General features: G+C 40.2%; 2 protein-coding genes across 10 annotated transcripts in view; one reads left to right on the top strand and one right to left on the bottom strand.

The window, feature by feature from the left end:
* Positions 1 to 1423: 1423 nt before the first annotated feature.
* Positions 1424 to 15861, bottom strand: FDPS (farnesyl diphosphate synthase). Of its 3 annotated transcripts, none has more exons than XM_070766522.1 (11): positions 15626 to 15861; positions 12634 to 12759; positions 10279 to 10439; positions 9026 to 9166; positions 8692 to 8772; positions 7221 to 7343; positions 5785 to 5858; positions 5388 to 5460; positions 5133 to 5210; positions 3370 to 3504; positions 1424 to 2102 (listed from the first exon to the last, which is right to left on the bottom strand). In XM_070766522.1, exons 3-11 carry the CDS (start codon positions 10417 to 10419, stop codon positions 1902 to 1904), a joined length of 1047 nt encoding a protein of 348 aa, XP_070622623.1. In that variant the 5' UTR covers positions 10420 to 10439; positions 12634 to 12759; positions 15626 to 15861; the 3' UTR covers positions 1424 to 1901. The 3 variants fall into 3 exon arrangements, with proteins under 3 accessions (XP_070622623.1, XP_070622622.1, XP_070622621.1); XM_070766521.1 differs by having other exon boundaries at positions 15551 to 15690; XM_070766520.1 differs by lacking the exon at positions 15626 to 15861 and adding an exon at positions 12985 to 13213.
* Positions 15721 to 21491, top strand: part of PKLR (pyruvate kinase L/R) — a 17994-nt gene continuing 12223 nt past the window's right edge. Inside the window, exons 1-5 of one of the 7 annotated variants that reach the window (XM_070766515.1) lie at positions 15721 to 15869; positions 18758 to 18934; positions 19092 to 19183; positions 19694 to 19825; positions 20777 to 20963. In XM_070766515.1, coding sequence (XP_070622616.1) covers positions 18781 to 18934; positions 19092 to 19183; positions 19694 to 19825; positions 20777 to 20963 — 565 coding nt within the window. In that variant the 5' untranslated portion in view covers positions 15721 to 15869; positions 18758 to 18780. Of the gene's footprint in view, positions 15870 to 17424; positions 17469 to 18754; positions 18935 to 19091; positions 19184 to 19693; positions 19826 to 20776; positions 20964 to 21491 lie in introns of those variants that run through there. The other 6 variants (XM_070766517.1, XM_070766514.1, XM_070766518.1 and 3 more) reach the window with 6 other exon arrangements.

The raw sequence follows: 21491 nt of genomic DNA, 5'->3' as shown, positions 1-21491 counted from the left end.
GAGAGGGGCGGCATACAAATCTAATAAATAATAAAATAATAATAATAATAATAATAATAATAATAATAATTTATAGTATGGTTAATCTTCAGTTCAATTCTGTCTGGGACATTATTATTATTATACTTTACTCATTAAACACGAAACTCAGTCAACTGGACATTTAAAAATGCGTCACAAATACCACTGACTGGTGCTAATGGTTTTTTCGCCGTCCCGCTGGTCTTATTGCAGGAAGCTGCAATTTCTTGATGTGTTTTGTGAAATTCTTGGACATGGTACCAAGCGCCCCCAATGACAGGGGCCATCACTGTTACATGTTTCATCTATAGTCGTGTATTTTTGATGGGCAGGTTGTGATAATGCAGTTATTTTTCTTCGAGTCTGGCATCCTCCTGGTACAGCGATAACAATAAACTGTACATTCCAATTTTTGACAATTGTGATATCTGTTACAAATGATGATCTGTCTGTATTCAAAAGTCCCACATTATTATTGTTGTTGTTGTTATGATTTAATCTTCAATTTATTTGGTTTTACAAGTCTCCAACTGGTTAAAATGGAACGATTCAAGCCCTAACCAACGACCCAAGAGCTGTTAAGGTAGCATCTGAATATATAGGCAGTTCCTAATAAGGCAGGGTTTTTTTTTTTGCAAAGACAAGCTATTCAGGTCTGATATGTATCTAGGCAGTTCTTTGGGTATTGCTCCTAGGGCTCCTATTAACTATTGGTACAACTATTTACTCTATACAGTATATTATATTGTATTGCATTGTATTTTATTTATAAAATTTTAATCTTATTTATTTATTTCAATTTGCATACTGCCCAACTCCCCTAGGGACTCTGGTCGCCTCACAACCAAAAAGCAAGACATATAATATTAGGAAATCTAAAAAACAATTTAAAACCCACAATAAAAGACCATATTATTATATCATATTATATATGTTTTAATTATACTATGTTATATTGTAATGTATTGTATATATTTAATCATGTTATATTATATTATAATGTTATTATATATTTTAGTTATGTTTTGTTATATTATACTTTTATCATATTATATTATACTATTATATTATATTATATTATTTATTTATTTACTTGGATTTCTAGGCCACCCTTCTCCAGGGGATCTGGGGCAGCTTTTTAAAATATATAATTTATAATTTTTAATATAATCTAATTTATATAATTATATATTATAATTATGTTATACACAATTATTGCTATATTTTTGCTTAACAACTGCAGGGATTCATTTAACAGCCATGGCTAAAAAAATTGCCATCAAATCCCATCCTTTGAACAGGGAAGGAAGGAAGGAAGAAAAAGGGAAGGAAAGAAAGAAAGAAAGAAAGAAAGAAAGAAAAAGAAAGCCATTCGGTCGTCCCTTTTCAACACACACAAAACCCAACTGGAAAATAATTTATTGGTGGTACAAAGTCCAACCAGCCCCTTAAAAAGACTTCATCGCATCACCCGAAGACGGATGTCACCATAGAGAGCTTCATCTGGTATCAAAAGACCAGTAACGTCCAAGCAGCAACTCATCCATTTCCTAAATGGACTACAATTCCAATCAACCCCAACCGCTGTGGCACGGATTCATGGCCCCACTGGATACTTGTGGGAAGGACAGGAAAAACAATATGCTAAAAAGCAACAACAACAAAAAGGCTGGATTTTTCCTCCCGACGAAGAGAAATGAAATTTAGTCCCTCTATCGAAAGATAACAAGTGAAAATAAAATCCAATTGAGAGTGTAACCCAAGGAAAATATTCCCTTTTTTCCCCCTGTTCCTGAATTAGCCCACAACCGTTCTAAGATATTTTGCTTTTATGTGTAGTCCCAGCTAAAAATAAAAACCATACATATATATTGCAGAAATTATTTCTGCCTTTTGTAGATTTTGCCGGCCAAATCAAGAAAAATCCGGCCGGGCAAATGGACGGCGTGTTGGGCGATTAAAGCCACGATCTGTTGGTAGCTGTTTTCTTCGTAGTTTTTATACACGGCTTTTAAATCCTGTTCTTCGTAAAGAGCCTTCACCCGATTAATTTTCTCCGGATCCTTTTGACCGTAGTTCTCCTACGGGATTCAAAAATAAAAATAAAATTTGGACAGTTTATAAGAGTTAATTTTTCCAACTTCTCTCTCTCTTTCTCTCCCGGGCTGCATTTGCAGGACCCTATTTATTTAAATTAAATTAAATTAAATTAAATTAAATTGCCACCCAATTCCCGAAGGACTCTGGACTGCTTACAACAACATCTAAAACAGTTTAAAAAGCAATTTAAAACCCCTTTATATAAAAGCATTCGTATCTTTTGTAGCCGGATCTAAAAGATGTGCGATAACTTAAGAAATATTCCCCCTTTTTTTGAATCTGGAGAATTTCAGCTCTTAAGAAATGTTTCTCTTTTTTTTTTTGAACGACGTGTTTTGTAAATAATCCCCGACTTACAACGCTTCGTTTAGCGACCATTTGAAGTTACAACAGCACTGAAAAAAACCTGACTTACGAACGCTTTTCACACCTAACGACCGTTCCTGCTATTCCCGTGGTCGCGTGATCAAAATCCGGTCGCTTGGCAATTGACTCATGCTCATCCCGCCAGACTGACTTATTAACTATATTTGTAACTTAACCGTGGTGATTCACCTAACGACCAAGGCAGGAAAGGTCATAAGATGGGGCGAAACTCCCCTCGACCCGGTTCCTAACTTAACAGCTGCGGTGATCCACTTAACAACCGAGGCAAGAATTCTTTTAATTCTGGCCTAAATAAGATTTGATTGGGATGTATAATAGGGTATGATTGTGTTAAGTGAGATTTTAAGGCTTTTTATATTACTGTTTAATTGTGATTTAAGTTGTTTCTACTTTTTTATTACTTTAGAATAGAATAGAATGGAATTATTTTATTGGCCAAGTGTGATTGGACACATAAGGAATTTGCCTTTGGTGCATATGCTCTCAGTGTACATAAAAGAAAATATACATTTGTCAAGAATCATGAGATACAAAACACCTAATGATTGAGGGAAGGAGTTGAAACAGTTTATGTCCAGGATAAATATTTATCTCATTGTTGTAAGCTGCCCTGAGTCATCAGGGAGTGGGCGGCCTACAAATTTAATAAATTTTTAAAAAAGCAAGAAAGGTTGTAAAGTAGGACAAGACTAACTTAACAAGGTTCTTGCTTAGCGATGGAAATTTTGGGGTCGTACGTCAAGGAGTAGCTAGAAGGGAATGTTAGAATTTCCAGAGAATAAGGGTTGTGTACAGTCCCTTGGGTTCGATTTCAGTTGCTGTTGGAAAAACTCGGTTTGTTGATTTAGCTAACCAGGTTACCTCCAAAATCTTTCTCTGCTCCGGAGATGCCAGTTTGAGGCTCTGTACCACCAACCAGCTGCATTTGTTATCCTGAATATCCGTCCCTATTTTCCCGGTCACTTCGGGGTCTCCAAAATTATCCAGGAAATCGTCCTGCAGGAACAAATATAATTATTTTTTTTAATTTCTGGAATTTCTTTTACCGGTTATCCAGGAAGGGGGCTTAAAATTTATTTCAAGTCGCAGGGGGTTCTTTTTTTAAAATTAAGTTTTATTGATTTTCAAATCTTTTCTTTAGAAACAATAATACAGTAGTACATTGAGGAGTTCTGCATTGTTACCTATTTCCATTTTCTCTATACGTGTTCACATTGCACTTATTATTTCTTTCATCCAATATATTTATACGTTTCTATTTATATATTTATATATTATATTCCATTATTAACGATCACTTTTCTTTTTCCTATTCTCAATCCGCTGGTACCATTTCCCCCAAACTTCATAATAATCCGAATCTTTTTGGTCCCGTAATTCTATTGTGAATATCCATTTCGGCACATTCATAAATTTTATTTATTTATTTACTTACTTACTTACTTACTTACTTACTTACTTACTTACTTACTTACTTACTTACTTACTTATCAAATTTGTATGCCGCCCCTCTCCGCAGACTCGGGGTGGCTAACAACAGTAATAAAACAATATAAACAAATCTGATATTTAAGTTAATTTTTAAAAGAAACCCCAATTTAAGAGACCAATCATACATACAGACATACCATGCATACATTTTTTATAAGCCTAGGGGAAGGGAATATCTCAATTCCCCCATGCCTGACAACAGAGGTGGGTTTTAAGGAGCTTACAAAAGGCAAGGAGGGTGGGGGCAACTCTGATATCTGGGGGGAGTTGGTTCCAGATGGCTGGGGCCGCCACAGAGAAGGCTCTTCCCCTGGGTCCTGCCAAACAGCATTGTTTAGTCGACGGGACCCGGAGAAGGCCAACTCTGTGGGACCTAACTGGTCGCTGGGATTCTAATCATTAATTAGATTTGTATGCCGCCCTGAGTCTAATTAATTAATTTAATAATAATAATAATAATAATAATAATACACCATTTTAATTATTATATTCTGTGAAGGAATTTCTGGGGTTTTGCACATTTTTCTCATTTTCCATTTTGCATGGACATCAGAATGCAAACCCATGATAGGTTTAACAGCGGAATAATAACAAAGTTGGAAGGGACCTTGCAGGTCATCTAGTCCAACCTCCTGTGTGATTGCCAACAAGGAATCCAAACCGGTTTATCTGCCACCCTTGCAAAAGTTCCTGCTTTTCTGGATTTTTGTTCTTCCGCAATTAGGCCAAAATTGCAATAATTCCAGGAATCTGGGCAGACCTGAAATACTGGCCATTTAAAAGTGAATTTTAAACATTAAATATATAGATATATATGCAAAAGGCAGATTAGAGTTCAAATCTCCCAGGTAGGGATTTAAGCTAGTAAGTGTAGTACTAATTTGTTTCTAATAGCTTTGGAGAGCTATTGGATTTATTTAGAACCCCCGCAGGTTTCTAGTCCTGATGGAGACCGCCTTTTGTAAAGATGCCAAAAAACAACATCCTGGAAACAAAGGAAAGTCACCAGTTTTGTTCCTCCGAGGCTGGATGTCCCGTGTTTGAATCCCAAGCAATTTATTTTTTAAAAAATTATGATTATCAAATGTTATTTGCCATCCTTCTCTTGACCAAAAGTGGCAAAAAAATGGTACCTGGATTTGGAAAAACTCCCCCATCTCGAGAAGGATGGCCTTGGCGTGTGCGTGATCTTCTTCGCTGTCGATGCCCGCCTAAGTGAGGAAGAGGAGTGGAAAGTAAAAAAAAAAAAATTAAACACAAACTTTGCAACGAGCAATGAGTGAGATACAACTTCTAGTACAGTGAGGGTGAACCTTTCTTTGGTTCGTGTACCAAAAAGGGTTTTTTTTGTGTGTGCGCTATCTGCTGACAGCAAAATTTGGACTCACCATATACATCGCAGCTGCCACCGGCAAATAAAAGGAATAATAGGCCGTTTTGTGCTTCACAATGGCTTTGTACCTGCGGAAGGAAGGAAGGACAAAGCCTTCAGAATTTTGGAGAAGAATAAACGGGCTCTTTGCAACCGGTCAACTAGACTTAGAGGTCTTCTATCCAACCCGGAGGGAGGGGAGGAGAGGAGGAAGGAAGGAAGGAAGGAAGGAAGGAAGGAGAAAGAAGGATGGTTGGATGGATGGAAGGAAGGAAGGAAGGAAAGAAAGAGAAAGGATGGAAGGAAGGAAGGAACTAAGTAATTTTTTCAGGGCCGTTGTGACTTCGGATGGTCATTAAACAAACGGTTGTGAATCAAGGACCACCGGTGTTACTACCGCCACGTCTTCTCACCTTTCTTCGGTAAAGCAATCCAGGTTGATCTGAAAGAGGTCCAAGGTTTGGCCCAGCTCTGTCTGGTAGGATGACTAGGAAAACACAGGCAAGAAGAGAAAAGACGAAAAAGATGATGAAAATAAAATAATAATGATAAATATTTTTTTAAAAAAGGAAGAAAAACACCAGAAACGACCTCTTTTCCATCAGTTTTTTTTTTGGCTTTCTTATTCATCTCTTTATTTGCTTTCCACCCCAACTTTACCATCCAGGAGCTCATCCCTCCCTCCTTCTGTTTTGCTGCAGAAACAACAACCCTCCAAGGTAGGCTTGGCAAATGAGTGACGGGCTCAAAGTCTCCCAGAGAATGGAAGACTCGAACCTAGTTCTCTCCATCCCTAGTCCATAAGCCTTCTCCAACCCAGGTAGTCCTCAACTTATGAGACTTCATTTAGCGACCGCTCGAAGTTATAACGGCGCTGAAGAAAGGCCCCAAGTTACGACGATCCCCTAGGTTACACCATGAAAGCTCAGCTGCAACTAACCTGTATTTATGACGGTTATTAATTATCCCAGTGTCACATGATCCGCTTTTGCGACTTTCCGACAAGGGAGGGAAGTGGAATCACGGCGTTGCTAACTTATCGACTGCAGTGATTCGCTTAACAACGACAGGTCGTAAAACGGGGCGGAATACAACGGTCTCGCTTAACAATGGGAATTTTAGGACCCAACTGCCGTACGTCAAAAGAATATCTGCATTCACAGCGAGTTCGAATCCTCTTAGGTTAATGAAAAGCTGGACCTGAGGGGGCCGTAGCAACAGAAATTTTGGCCGTCATAAGTTTGAGGACTTGGCCGTCATAAGTTCGAGGACTTGGCTGTCATAAGTTCAAGGACTTGGCCGTCATAGGTTCAAGGACTTGGCTGTCATAAGTTTGAGGACTTGGCCATCATAAATTTGAGGATTTGGCCATCGTAAGTTCGAGGATTTGGCCATCGTAAGTTTGAGGGCTTGGCCATCATAAGTTCGAGGACTTGGCCATCATAAGTTTGAGGACTTGGCCATCATAAGTTCAAGGACTTGGCCGTCATAGGTTCAAGGACTTGGCTGTCATAAGTTTGAGGACTTGGCCATCATAAATTTGAGGATTTGGCCATCATAAATTCGAGGACTTGGCCATCATAAGTTTGAGGACTTGGCCGTCATAAATTAGAGGACTTGGTCATCAAGTTTGAGGACTTGGCCCTCATAGGTTCGAGGACTTGGCCATCATAAGTTCGAGGACTTGGACGTCATAGGTTCGAGGACTAGCTGGACATCTTTCAGGCATTCCATATTTGGAGTTGGGTGTCCCCCCCCCCCCCCCCGAGTTTACGTGGAAAGTTTGCAAACAGTTCAATTATGAATGGAAAGCTTAAAATCGAAACATCATCAAATTCAATTTACTCACCTGCAGGAAAAGCTCCATTAAATTCATGTAGTACGGCTGGTCTCGGCAGTGCCGCCTCAGCAGCTGGTAAACGCTGGATTCCACCAGAAGCGCGTCGTTAACGGCGTCCAAACCGATCCCTTCCTGCGAGAGAGGATGCAAACGAACAAATAAACGGAACCGGGAATTACCAGGGAAATCAAGTCACCACCTAAATCCCACTTTTGACTTACTCGCAAGCAAAAAAGAAAATTAAACAGCCTCTACACATATAGTGTGTCTCGAGTTAAGACCACAATTATATTTTCTTTTGCGAGCGGGCATCGGAACTGCATTTTTCCAAAAAAAAGTGTGTGCCCGTGTGTTTACAGAAAAAAGCGACAATACAAGTTAACTTATTCTCTCCTCTCTTATCTTCATCTTATGCTATCTTCTCCTTTCTCTTGTCTTCATCTTCTATCCTCTCCTTTCTTTCTCTATCTTCTTTTTTCTCTTCTCTTCTGCATACTATTCCTATTCTCTTCTATCTCTTCTCTTCCATATTTCTATTCTATTTTTATTTCGATTCTCATTTCTATTTTCTTATTCCTATTCCATTCCATTTTGTATTCTATTCTATTCTCTATTCTATTTTATATTCTGTTCCATTTTATTCTATCCCATTCTATTCTATCCTCTATTCTATTCTCTATTGTATTCTATTCTATATTCTATTCCATTCCATTCCCTTTTCTATTTTATTCTATTCCACTCCACTCTATTCTACCCTATTCTATCTATTCTATTTTCTATTGTATTCCATTTTCTATTCTATATTCTATTCTATCCTCTATTCTACTCTCTATTCTATTCTACTTTCTGTTATATTGTATTCTATAGTGTATTCTATATTCTATTCCATTTTCTATTCTATATTCTATTCTATATTCTATTCTATATTCCATTCTATTGTATATTCTATTCTATTATCTATTCTATTGTATATTCCATTCTATTCTCTATTCTATTCTATATTCTATTCCATTTTCTATTCTATGTTCCATTCTATTCTATATTTTATTCTCTATTCTGTTCTCTAGTCTATTCTCTATATTCAATTCCACTCTATTTTCTATTCTATCCTATCCTATATTCTATCCTATCCTATATTCTCTATTCTATTCCATTTTTATTCTATTGTACTCAACACTTTTTTCCCGTGCCAGACGGGGTCACTAAACGAACGGTCGTAGACCGAGGACTGCCTGTAATCCCCACACAAGGTTCGGCATAGAGTTTGTGTTCCCAACGTGGCTCTTTAGCCCAGTTTGCGGGAAGCAATTCCGTTACACAAACTCCTTTCAAGGGTCAGTTAAAAAAACACAGAAAAAAATATTTCAGAATTGCCCCAAGGCCAAGGGGCAACTGGAAGAACGTATTTTTTTTAAAAAAAACCAAACACACAAGATTTCCTCATCTTTCCAGGAAGGGTTTTCGGATCGGCTCAAATTACCTGTCTGTACCAGCAAGGCCGACCTCGACGCGTCACCGAAGAGTCCATTATATCATCCGAGATAAGGAAAAACGCCTGGAGCTGCAATTAAAAAATGAGAAGTGGCCGGGGTTTTCCCCCCCCCCTCCTAGCAAAAGACGACACATTCTTTCCGCTTGGCCAATCGGAACCCTTTTATTGGGAAATCACGACATTGAGGACTAGTCACACGAGAAAGCTGAGATACATCAAGGGCGAGAGATTCCGTTCCCCTCAAAAACTCGGCCGGTTGTTTAAAACAAAACAAAAAATCCCTCTGTTTGTGGCAGACGCAAGTCGCGAAGGAATTTTTTACCAGTTCAACGCACCAACCCACAACCAGGGCGATGCGTAAAGTCTTCGGGTCGGGCTGGTCTGGTTTGGCTAGTTCCCGAACAGCGGCCACCACTGTTAATCCACGGTTGTATTTACCACCGACGCCATTATATTCGATCACCTACGGACAAGAAAGAAAAAGGAAAGCTTTTTCGAAGGTGTTTTTTTCCCCATCCCTAACAAGGTGCTAACAATCTTCCCGGCTTGCAGGCTTTTTTCATTGCTACTCTCTTTGAAGAAGTTTTTTTTCGGCACTAAGTCTTTGCAGTTTTTTTCATTGCTACTCTCTCTGAAGGTTTTTTCCAGCCCTAAGTCTTTGCAGGCTTTTTTCATTTCTACTCTTTCCGAAGGCTTTTTCCAGGCTTTTTTCATTGCTATTCTCTTTGAAGAAGGTTTTTTCCAGCCCTAAATCTTTGCAGACGTTTTTCACTGCTATTCTCCCTGAAGGATTTTTCCAGCCCTAAGTCTTTGCAGACTTTTTTCACTGCTATTCTCCCTGAAGGATTTTTCCAGCCCTAAATCTTTGCAGGCTTTTTTCACTGCTACTCTCCCCGAAGGTTTTTTCCAGCCCTAAATCTTTGCAGGCTTTTTTCACTGCTACTCTCCCCGAAGGTTTTTTTCAGCCCTAAGTCTTTGCAGGCTTTGTTCATTGCTACTCTCTTCGAATAAGGTTTTTCCAGCCCTTTTTTTCGTTGCTACTCCCTGCAAATAAGGTTTTTTTCAGCCCTAACCAGGGGATAAAATAATGTGCTGAAGCTGACCAGACTAAAGACGCTAGCCAGGTGAATACCCGATAGGCAGATTTTCCCCCACCTCTACCTCCCTCCCCCAAAACTAAGCTGCGTCTTTTACTCCGATGCGTCAAATACTCCGAAAAACATGTTCTACATTTTCTTAATTTTTTCCATCATAAGAGTTCAACAATATCGTGCCATCAAATCCATACCATTCTATGCTGCCCTGAGTTGCCTTCAGAAGGGTGGCATAGAAATCTAATTAATTAATAAATAATAATAAAATAAATATCCGATCAGGTTGTTTGTCCTTTAATCAAGGCCAATACTTTTTCATGCCTTTATCGTATCTAGATTGTATTGGCAACTGAGGCCTCCAGAATAAAATAAATACTTCGGTCTTCAAGCTCTTGCTTAGATTTTAATTTCCTTTTCAGCGTACAATTTTTTGGGGGTAATTTTATTGTTTTTGCACAGAAAGAAGACTCGGATGTCTCACCCTTTTTAACCTGTTGACGGCATCGTTTAACTCAGGGACGTGAATTTCGTTTTCCAATAGGTCTCGGACAATTCGCGGGAAGAAATTCACAAATTCTTCCTTGTCCGTCTTTGCCGAGTGAGGCTCCCCACCTTCGCTCATGTTTCTCCGCGTAAACAGACCTGAGGAGGGAGGAAAAAGGGTTGTGCTAAAAACCACACACATCCATCTTTTCTGGGCTGTGGCAGCCCCGTGGCTTTCATCCAGTTTTTCCGGCGTACATCAATCTTATCTGCCTGTTTTATTTGGGTAAACAAACTGAGCTTGTTTTGTTTCCGGGAAGACGTTTCGTGACCCAATTAGATAACATTATCAGTGCTAGAGAGGGAGAGGGGTTTACGGGGGGGGAGAGGAGGAGGAATGGGGGGGTCTTTGGTGATCTCTGAGCTTGGTGGTTTTCTTGAAGAAGTTTCATGACCGAACTAGGTAACATCACCAATGCTGAGATAAGGTTGGGTTTGTGGAGTAGAGACAGGAGGGGGGGGGAGCAGGAGGAAGGGGGGAGGAGGACTGAAGGGCTTGTTTGATTTTTTTTGTAGACATTTCATTACCCAACCAGATAACATCATCACTGCTAGAAGGGTCAATTATTTTATTTTTATTATATTTTAAGCCTTCTAGAGTCACCCCATTCAGCAAATTGAGAGAGATATAAATGATAGATAGATAGATAGATAGATAGATAGATAGATAGATAGATAGATAGACAGACAGACAGACAGACAGACAGACAGACACAGACAGACAGACAGACACAGACAGACAGGATAGATAGATATGTAGATAGATAGATAGATAGATAGATAGATAGATAGATAGATAGATAGATAGATAGATAGACAGACAGACAGACAGACAGACAGACACAGACAGGATAGATAGATATGTAGATAGATAGATGTGTAGATAGATAGATAGATAGATAGATAGATAGATAGATAGATAGATAGATAGATAGATAGATAGATAGATAGATAGTGCATTCCAAAAGTAATGCGTTTTTAAAAGTAATTGATTGAACAGATTTGCACAAACACTTAAAATTCTTCAAAATACTGTCCTTGGGCCTCTACATATTTTTTCCAGCAACTCTGCCGTGACCGGTACGCGCCCTGGAAGGCGTCTTCGGGGACCTCTCGCAAGGTCTTCGTCAAAGCTGATTGGATCTCTTCTATGGACGAAAAACAGGTTCCTTTCAGGGCTGGGAACAAAAAGAAGTCTGCTGGGGCAACGTCAGGACTATGGGGGCTGTGGGGCAGCGTTGGCACCTGGTGTTTGGCCAGGAACTCGTGGACTCCTAGAGCATTGTGGCAAGGCGTGTTTTTTGTCCATAGAAGAGATCCAATCAGCCATGACGAAGACTTTGCGAGAGGTTCCCGAAGATGCCTTCCTGGGCGCGTACCAGTCATTTTAAGTGTTTGTGCAAATCTGTTCAATAAATTATTTTTTAAAAAAAATTATTGCATTACTTTTGGAAAGCACCCTAGATTAGATAGAGAGATAGATAGAGAGAGATCTGAGCTAACATATACGGTCATCCCTATTTCCAGAAGCTTCTTTAAACATTTTTCTTTTAAAAAAAAAGAGTTTCTGATTGCTATTTCGGCCCTTTTTCCATACTGCTAAACTTTCAGAAATTGGCATAAAAGGATGATTTATTTTGCAAGACATCAGATTTTGCAATTTTAGCATTCCCTGGCAGGCAGGTTTTCAAACTAGCTGATCGTGTCCTTGCACAGAGGGTTGGTCTAGATGTCCTTTGAAGTCCATTTTGATGGTATGATGTTGGTCTGTTGTTTAAACTGTTTTTAAGTTTTAATCTGGATTTTAGAAATTCTGCGGAGATGGGCGGCATACAAATCCAATTAATAATAATAATAATAATAATAATAATAATAAATTGCTCGGGGGGTGTTGTTTGGGTTCCCCCCCCCTTGACTTCTTTTTATTCTTTTTATTGTTATTGTAATTTTAGACTGTTGTGAGCCGCCCTGAGTCCTTCCGGATTGGCCGGCATAGAAGTCAAATTAAATAAATAACTAAAATAACTAAAATATGATAAATTCCTTGCTTCCCGGCGGGAACCTATCAAAGGCCTTAATCTTTACAAAACTTTTTAAACCAAAAAAAAAATGTACCCCTTAATTTATTCAATCAAATCATATAAACTTTATTGTGCGCCTTAAAAAATTTTTATTTTATTTTATGTGCATTTACATCCTCCTGAATTTAAGGACAATCATCATCAATTTGGCTTTTTTTCTCCTCCTCTTCCCAGCAGAGCAAATTATAAAGAAATCGAGACAGGCAGCTCACCTTTTTCAGCAGAGAAAAAACCTGGAAAACTACCAGCCTTCCTCAAATGCGGGAAAACAGCCCTGCCAGGTAGGAAAAGACGTCTCTCGCGGTCGGCGGCGGCTTCCCAGTGCGCTCTCCAAAAGCCTAAGGCAGAAATCAAAAAGCAACGTTTGCAACCGGCTCCTAAGTTTGCAAAGCTCATGAGGACTAGCGCCTTAGCCTTAAAAATGTTTTTTGCTTGCCAAGGTTTATCCCGTCCAACGGATCCTTTTTCAAAGGAAAAAAAAGGGGAAGAGAGGTTCTTTAAACCACAGCCGCAGCCATCAAAATGCAGAATAATGCAGATCATTTTTTTAATGCAACACTTACCTTTCCTAACCTTCTAAGCTTATCTGCAGCACTAAAGACAGATTGTGCCTCGCTTGCCCGCTATGGTATTAAATTCCTATGGCGCCGAAATGCCCTCTGGGTTTTGTAGTCCTCGTGCTGATGAGCTCCGCGGAAAGAAGGCAAGCGGGGACTACGACTCCCAGAAAGCCTCGCGGGAAGAAAAAAACCCCCGAAGAGGCCGTGGTTAAAAGTATAGATAGACCATAGCGACGTCGGCCTCTGGATTGGCCTTCTTCCATCGGATGAAGACGGGCCACGGAGTTAAAAGCCAATCGGAGGGAAGGAGAGGAGGAGCTTGAAGCTCGAAGGAATTGTGGATTGGCTCGAAGGGGGAAAGGGTGAAGCTGGGAAGATGGGGTGTCTTCCTCATTCTATTTCTGAGGAGATTTAACCCTACAGAGTGGGGAAAGAATTAGGAAAGGGGAAATTAATTTCTTTCTTTCTTTCTTTCTTTCTTTCTTATTCCTTCCTTGCTTGCTCCTTTCCTTGTTTAAAATTATTTGTATACTGTATACACAAAAACATATCATTTATTTATTTATTTTTATTTATTTATTACTGTATTCTTTATTTGGTCTGTCTATCTATTTATTTATTTTTATTTATTTATTTATTTATTATTCTATGTTCTGTCTGTGTTTGTTTGTGTATTTATTTATTTATTTGCCCCCCCAATCCCATGGGACCCATAACATACAGACATAATATAATATAATATAATATAATATAAGGAATTTTAGTTAGCATTTTAATGTTAGGAATCTTAATTACAGCTGACGATCGGTCCACAAAATTTCATATACATATACTATTAAATGTTCATCTTTCTTTTATATATCTGTTCTTACTGTAAGCTCTTCTATATATAAATATTCATTTTCTGGTCTATTTTATCTTATTTCTTACATCCATATAAATTTAACAATTGATATTTACACATTCTGTAATAAATGATCCCTGTTCTTTAACCATTCATAAAAAATTTTCCCGGTTAAATAATATTCCGAGTCCTCCTTGTCTTGTCATTCTTTCGTCATCTTGTTCATCTCAGCACAATTGAGGATTTTCCTTATAATTTCATTGTCATTTGGTATATTGTTATTCTTCGATTTTGTTGCGTTATACAATCCTGGCAGTCGTCACTATGTGGATTATTAAATAATATATTTCCTTCACCTAATTACCCAATATGACCTACAACAAGGTCCCTTCCCACTCTAATAATAAATTAAAAATAACAATAAAAAATAAATATAATACTCCTTATTCCTTCCTTCCTTCCTTCCTTCCTCCCTCCCTTCCTTCCTTCCTTCCTTCCTGTTTCCTTTCTATATTTCTTCTTTCTTCCCCCTTTCTAATTTTTCTCTCTCCCTCTCTCTTGCTCTCTGTGGTTTGGTCAACATAATTGTCAAATAATTAATTCCTGCATGAATTAATTTCCATTGCCCATAAGTGGGGCAATCTCTCGAAAAAACCAATCTCAAACATATTATATTTTCCGTGCCTCAGGAAAGGCCAACTTGATTCTCCCGGGGAATCTAAGCCTTTTCGCGTTTGTGAAATAAACCACCATGGCTTGGATCAGCCAACACCGGGGCAGCGTTCCAGATTTAACAACCTGGAAAAACCTGAGTTTGTGTCACAGGGCAAGAAATCAGAGATAACTTTCTCTCTCTCTTCTCTCATTCTGTGTCTCTGTGTGTCTCTTGCTTTTTCTTTCATTCTTTGTTTCTCTTCTCTCTTTTTCCTTCTTTCTCTGCCTCTTTTTCTTTCTCTCTCTTTTTCTCATTCTATCTCTGTGTGTCTTTTTCTTTCTCTCTTTCATTCTTTATTTCTCTTTCTCCTTCTTTCTCTACCTTTTTATTTCTCTCTCCTTTTTCTTTCTCTCTCTCCTGTCTGTGACTCTTTTCTCTCTGTCTCTTTTTCTCATTCTCCTGTCTCTCTGTGTCTTTTGCTTTCTCTCTTTCATTCTTTGTTTCTCTTTATTCCTCTCTCTCTTTCTCTACCTTTTTTTTCTCTCCTCCTTTTTCTTTCTCCTTCTGTCTGTGTCTTTTCTCTCTCTCTCTTTTTCTCATTTTCCTGCCCCTGTGTGTGTGTTTTGTTTTCTCTCTTTCATTCTTTGTTTCTCTTTCTTCCTCTCTCTTTTTCCTTCTTTCTCTGCTTCTTTCTCTCCCCCCCCCTCTCTCTAAACCTAGTATAACTTCCTCGGTTTCTTTCTCTCTGGGTCTCTCATTTTCTTTCTCTCTCATTCTCCTGTCTCTCTCTTTTGCTTTCTCTAGCTTTTTTCTCTTTTTCCTTCCTTCTCTTTTTTGTCTCCTTTGTACTCTGTCTTTATCTCTTTCTGTCTGTCTTTTTATTTTTATTTACTTTGTTTCTCTCTTTTTCTATGTCTTTTTCTTTCTCATTCGCTTTCTGACTTGTTCTGTCTCTTATTTTTCTATCTTTTTCATTCTCTCCTCATTCTCTCTCTCTCTCTCTCACACACACACACACACAGAGAGAGTTCAAGGCAGGAAAAGCCTGACACACTTTCACGAGAAGTTACCTGGAGTTAATCCCGCCAATTATATTCAGAAAACTGGTTTGGAAAAAACAACAACAGAGACTTAGCCTCAGCTACCTCTGTTTCTTAACTGCAGCTCCTAGGGACAAATTGCAAACTCTTGGATACGACACACGCTGGCTGCTCCTGGGTGTGGTTGTGTGGGTTTTTTTGTGCAGGGGTGGAAGGAAATGTCCCAGGGAAAGAAGGGGTTGGGCCAGAGCTCTTAGACCAGCTGCCCTTTCCGCCTTACTTACACTCCCCAGCAGTTGGAGAAAACAGGATTTAAAACCCCCCAGAAAATAAACACCTCCACAGGCCTGTATGACCTCTTCTCTTCTTATATTTTCTCAGCCAGGGCTTGGGATGTGTTTGCCCCTCCCAGAGGCAGGGGAAAAGGGGGAGGACCAAGATTGAAGGCTCCAGTTGCAAAAACAGGCCAGAAGTGGCTGGCCTGACATTTCAAAAGTTGCTTTAAGGAGTGTGACTTTTGCAACATGCATTTCAATTGGGTGACGTTTGCATTAAGGAGGCAGTGGGGGGGGGGGGAAGCTTCAAGTGGCGGGGGGGGGCATTGAGACTGGTTTTTCTGCTCTCGCAAATCAGTAAAAAAAATCTGCTAAGATGCCGCTGGGTCGGATCCAGAGCGTTTGCAAAAATGAGCCCAAAGTTTGCAGGGAAATATATATTTCAGCCGGAACGCAAGCCTGGGCGGACTAAATCATAAGTCACATTTTTTCCAGGGCTTTTCTAAAACTTCTAACGGGTCCCTAAAAATGATGGGTTACTAACCAAGAGTGGCAGGGAGGGGTATAAGAAAAATAAATAAAGGAAGGGTAGGAGGTTATTTGTAACACTGGATGGGTTTGATACTCTGTACCAAAAATATATTTGTATTTTGAAATTCGCTCAGATTTGTTTCAAAGTTCTTACTAGCTCCTTTCCTCTCTCTTTCCTTTCCTCTCCTCCCTCCCCCTTCCTTCTTTCCTTCCTTCCTTCCTTCCTTCCTCTTTCCTTTTCTTCCTTCCTCCTTTCCCCTTTTCCTCTCCTTCCTTGTCCATCTTTTCCTTCCTCCTTCCTTCCTCCTTCTTTCCTTTCCTTCCTTCTTCCTTTCCCCTTTCCTTTCCCTCTCTTCCCTTGTCTATCTTTTCCTTCCTTCCTTTCCTCCTTCCTTCTTTACTTCTTTCTCTCTTCTTTCCTCCCTTTTTCTCTCTTCCTTTCCTCTCTCTTTCCTCCCTTCCTTCTTTCCTTTTCTTCCTTCGTCCTTTCCCCTTCCCCTCTCCTTCCTTGTCTATCTTTTCCTTCCTTCCTTCCTTCCTTCCTTCCTCTTTCCCTTCCTTCCTTCTTCCTTTCCCCTTTTTCTCCCTCTCCTTCCTTGTCTATCTTTTCCTTCCTTCCTTCCCTCCCTCCTTCCTTCTTTATCTTTTCTTCCTTTCCCTCTCTTTTTTCTCTCTTCCTTTCCTCTCTCCTTCCTTCTTTCTTCCCCTTCCTTCCCATTCGTTTTAGTTTCCTTCCCTTTGTACTCTATTCTCTTTCCTTCTCCAGATTTTTCTTCTCTTCCTCTCCTGTGGAAACCAAAGAATTTCCCAGGCACTCATGCTCTCTCCCCAACCCCACCCCACCCCGGTTTGGCCTACCTCGGAGGGCTCCAATAAAAGGGGAAGGGGGAAGCCCGGTATGGCTTGCTGCCCACATCTTCAGGAAAAAAGCAGAAATCCACCCATTTTGCAAGTACAGTACAACAATTGGGGGGACAACGGAATAATAAAAGATGCTTTGAGAGAGACTAGCATCAGCATCCCTTACGAGGAACGCTGTGGACTTGGGACTTAGCTAGTCATTGTTTAACTAGGAAAGTCAGCATTAACTTTGAGGCATAAACTGGCAAGCTGCTTTAGGAGGAGAAGGAGGAAAATGGACGGTGAGTCCCAAGTTAGGCCTGGGAAAAGGGGCCGGTGGGTCTCTCAATTGCTTGCAAAGATGGACCACCGATGCAGAGATGGAGGCCCCACCGTAATTATTTGAGTGTTGTCAGAATATTTGAAAGGCTGGCAAAGAGACGAAGGGGAGGGGAGTTTGTCAAGCTATTCTCCAAAGCACCCAAAGGCCAGAGAAGAAGTAATGAAGGAAAACTGAACAAGGCAGAGATTCAACCTTTAAACAAGGAGGAATTTTCTAACCGGGAGACCAATCAACCCATGGAGCAGACGTTTCCTTTGGAAGTCATGGGAGCTTCATCCCTGAAAGCATTCAAGAAGAAACTGGACTGCTATTGGTCAGAAATGGCGTAGGGTCTCTGCTTGGGCAGGAGGTTGGACTAGATGACCTCTGGGGTCCCTCCCATCTCTTTTAATCTCTTAAGTCTCTGGGCTAAAGCTTTCAAGAAAAGACTGGACTGCAGAAATGAATAGATAGTCTTTGAAATTTAAAGAATAAAGAAGATTCAGATTATTATAAAATTTGGGGGAAGTTTTATGATTGGGCAGAAACTTAAATATGTTTTAATCATTGACTGTTTTTTGAAAAAAAAAATGAGACTAGAGTATTAGAGTTAAATGTTAGAAGCCAGATGACGAAAATAAGAAATGGTGATAGTAACTGTATGATGATATAGCCCAAAATTTAGTTATGGATATTAGCGTAAACATATAGGATTTTATTTTTTAGATTATGTATTTGAGACATTTCCTTTACTTTAAATATATGTAGAATTTTTATTAGTTTATAAGATAAGCTGATATTGGACTAATTAGGTTCATGGCAATATGAAAGTATGAATTAAGATTCAGATAAATGAGATTTTGTTAAAGTACACGTTGTTGTAATTTTTATTGTAAAGCAGAGGAAAGATTTTTTTTTTTGACAATGTCATATAAATTGTATAGAATTTTTTAAAGGAGGAAAGAGATATAAGAGCCCCCATTGAATGATTAACAAGAAAAATTATGTTTGATTATAAGCATTGTCGTAATGTTTGTAGTTATGTCTCGCTTTTATTTTATGGTGGAGAAAAATAAAAATTAGTTATACCAAAAAGAAGAGACTGACTGCCATCTATTAAAAACGGCCTCGTGTTTTCTGCTTGGGCGGGAAGTTGGACTAAAATGACCTACAAAGTCCTGTCCAACTTTTGTTAATCTGCATCTATGCATTGTTCAGTAAGCGAGCCCAGCTTCATCTTGTTGCTCTCTCGCTCTCTCTCACCAGCAGGTGCCCAGATCCAGCCCCACGACATGGCCGCCCTTACTCAGGAGCTGGGCACGGCTTTCTTCCAACGGCAGCAGCTTCCTGCCTCCATGGCCGACACGTTTTTGGAACATATGTGCCTGCTGGATATCGACTCCGAGCCCATCACAGCCCGTAGCACCAGTATTGTCTGCACCATTGGTGAGTCCGTCGCTTTTTTGGGGACAGGATTATGGGAAAGGGTCGTGGGGAAGATGGGCGTGGAAGGACATGGCCCCCTCCCTCGTGGCCCCTGGGTAGTTTTTACACCAGGGTCCCAGAAAGATGTTTTATCTGTCTCCCCCACCCTTGGTTGTAGGCCCAGCATCGCAGAAGGTGGAGGTGCTGCGCGAAATGATCAAGGCCGGCATGAATATCGCACGGTTGAATTTCTCGCACGGATCTCACGAGGTATCCCGGGAGAGAAGGAGGGAGGGAAGGAGGGATAGATAGAACAGGTGGAGAAGGAAATAAAGGTGAGGGAGGAATGAAGGGAGGTAGGAAAGAAAAGAAAAAATATAAGAAAGGAAAAGGTAGAGGGAATGAGAAAAGGAAAAAGAAAAAAGAAGAAAGGAAGAAAGGAAGGAAAAGGGATTAGAACGGAAGGAAGAAAAGAGAAGGAAGGAAAGGAAGGAATTAGAAGGAAAGGGAGGAAGGAAGGAGGGAAAGAAAGAAATAGATTAGAAGGCAAGGATAGAGGAAGGAATAATGAAAACGGGAAGGAAGGAGAGTGGAAGAAAGGAACAAAACAGGCAGGAGGGAGGAAGGAAGGAAAGGGAAAGATTAGATGAAAAGAAGGAAGGAAAAATGGGGGAAGAAGAAAGGAGAGAGGAAGGAACAGAAAAAGGGGGAAGGAAGGAAGGTTTTCTAAGATGGCAAAAACGATGTGTTGACCTTGAATTCTATTTCATTTCATTTCAGTACCACGCAAAATCCATTGCAAATATCCGGGAAGCCGCACAAAGCTTTGCCACAAATCTTCTCTTTTACCGTCCGGTGGCCATTGCTTTGGACACCAAAGGCCCTGAAATCCGGACAGGTTTGATTAAAGGGGTAAGATTGAGAGATTGTCTGTCTGTCTGTCCATCTGTCTAGCCGCCCCAAGTCTACGGAGAGGGGCGGCATACAAATCTAATAAATAAATAAATAAAATAAATCTGTCTGTCTGTCTGTCCATCCATCTCTCCGTCTGTCCGTCTATCTATTTGTCTGTTCTGGTTTCAGGCTCATGCAGATAATAATTGGAATAAATAATTTCTCAATGCATCTCATAGTAAAACACAACTTCTTTATTTCTCTTTGTTCTCTTCTGAAATACACCAACTTTGCACACAGTGTTTTTCTTTCCTCATCTCTACCCTCAGCAATTAAGTAGATTAGCTTGGTAGTAACATAAAAACATTCCACAAGTCATTCTAAAATTTATGGGTTAGCCAGAAGTCATAAAAGCAGGCAAATAAATCACACAATGATTAGCTTACGCTCCGGAGATTGTTGTGGATATGCCCATATTGGAACGACAAGATTGACGAAAATCTCTCCCTCTGTCAACTTCCCCGTTTGATTCATCTGAACTCATGTGTACGTCATTAGCTCCGTGGTCTTCACCAACCGTGCCCTCTGTGGCTAAATCTGGGAAATTTACGATCTCTAAATCACCCTCCTCTGAGTCTCAACAATCCTCAAGCTGCAAGGGAGTATACACAACACTGTCCGTCCGTCTTTCTGTTTGTCTGTTTGTCCGTTTGTCTGTCCGTCATTGCTTCCCCCCCTCCCATATAGCAAAAACCTCCCCCCTCCCTCGTTACTACGACAGTCGAGCCAAGTAGGTTAAAAAGCGAAACACAGGCTGACTCTCTGTCTTTCTTGCCATGTTTGTGTAAATGCTATGTTGGAGCTGCTGACTCTTTGGCAGCTGTTACGCAACAAATTGCTGTCACTAACAGAGACCAGTCGTTAAAGGGAGTAACACTTCCTTGCCTCCGTTTTCTGATCTTTTTCCAGGGTGAAAACAAAGAAGTCGAACTGGTCAAAGGATCCCGCTTGATCGTCACTACCGATCCGGCCTTCCGGGAACAATGTGATGCGAAGGCTATTTGGGTGGATTACGCCAACTTGCCAAAAGTTGTTCGCGTCGGTGGGCGGATCTTTATTGACGATGGTCTGATCTCCTTAGTGGTCAAGGAACTCCGTAAGTGCTCTTCCATTGCTAAGGTGGATCTCTTCCTCTGCTTAAATCAGTGCTTCTTGATCTTGGGAACTTTAAGACGAGTGGACTTCAACTCCCAGAATTCCCCAGACAACCTGTTTTAAGATGGGTGGACGTCAACCCCCAGAATCCCCCAGCCAACATGGTTTAAGAAGGTTGGACTTCAACTCCCAGAATCCCCTAGACAGCATGCTTTAAGATGGGTAGACTTCAACCCCCAGAATCCCCCATCCACTATGTTTTAAGAGGGGTGGACTTCAACTCCCAGAATCCCCTAGACAGCATGCTTTAAGATGGGTAGACTTCAACTCCCAGAATCCCCCATCCACTATGTTTTAAGAGGGGTGGACTTCAACTCCCAGAATCCCCCAGCCAACATGGTTTAAGAAGGTTGGACTTCAACTCCCAGAATCGCCTAGACAGCATGCTTTAAGATGGGTGGACTTCAACTCCCAGAATCCCCCATCCACTATGTTTTAAAAGGGGTGGACTTCAACTACCAGAATCCCC

This window comes from Erythrolamprus reginae, chromosome 13 (genome assembly GCF_031021105.1).
Source record: "Erythrolamprus reginae isolate rEryReg1 chromosome 13, rEryReg1.hap1, whole genome shotgun sequence".
Taxonomy (NCBI): Eukaryota; Metazoa; Chordata; class Lepidosauria; order Squamata; family Dipsadidae; genus Erythrolamprus; species Erythrolamprus reginae.
The sequence above is the reverse complement of the archived record's forward strand: the minus strand, read 5'-3'. Positions and strand labels throughout refer to the sequence as shown.

What these genes read in the sequence shown, in the direction of transcription:
- FDPS (XM_070766522.1), bottom strand. Translation starts at nt 10,419, where the DNA reads ATGAGCGAAGGTGGGGAGCCTCACTCGGCAAAGACGGACAAGGAAGAA. An exon ending in CCGTCAACAGGTTAAAAAGG is followed by an intron (nt 9,167 to 10,278) that starts GTGAGACATCCG and finishes TCTTGTCCGTAG; the next exon opens with GTGATCGAATATAATGGCGT. An exon ending in TGGCAGCTGCGATGTATATG is followed by an intron (nt 5,211 to 5,387) that starts GTGAGTCCAAAT and finishes TTCCTCACTTAG; the next exon opens with GCGGGCATCGACAGCGAAGA.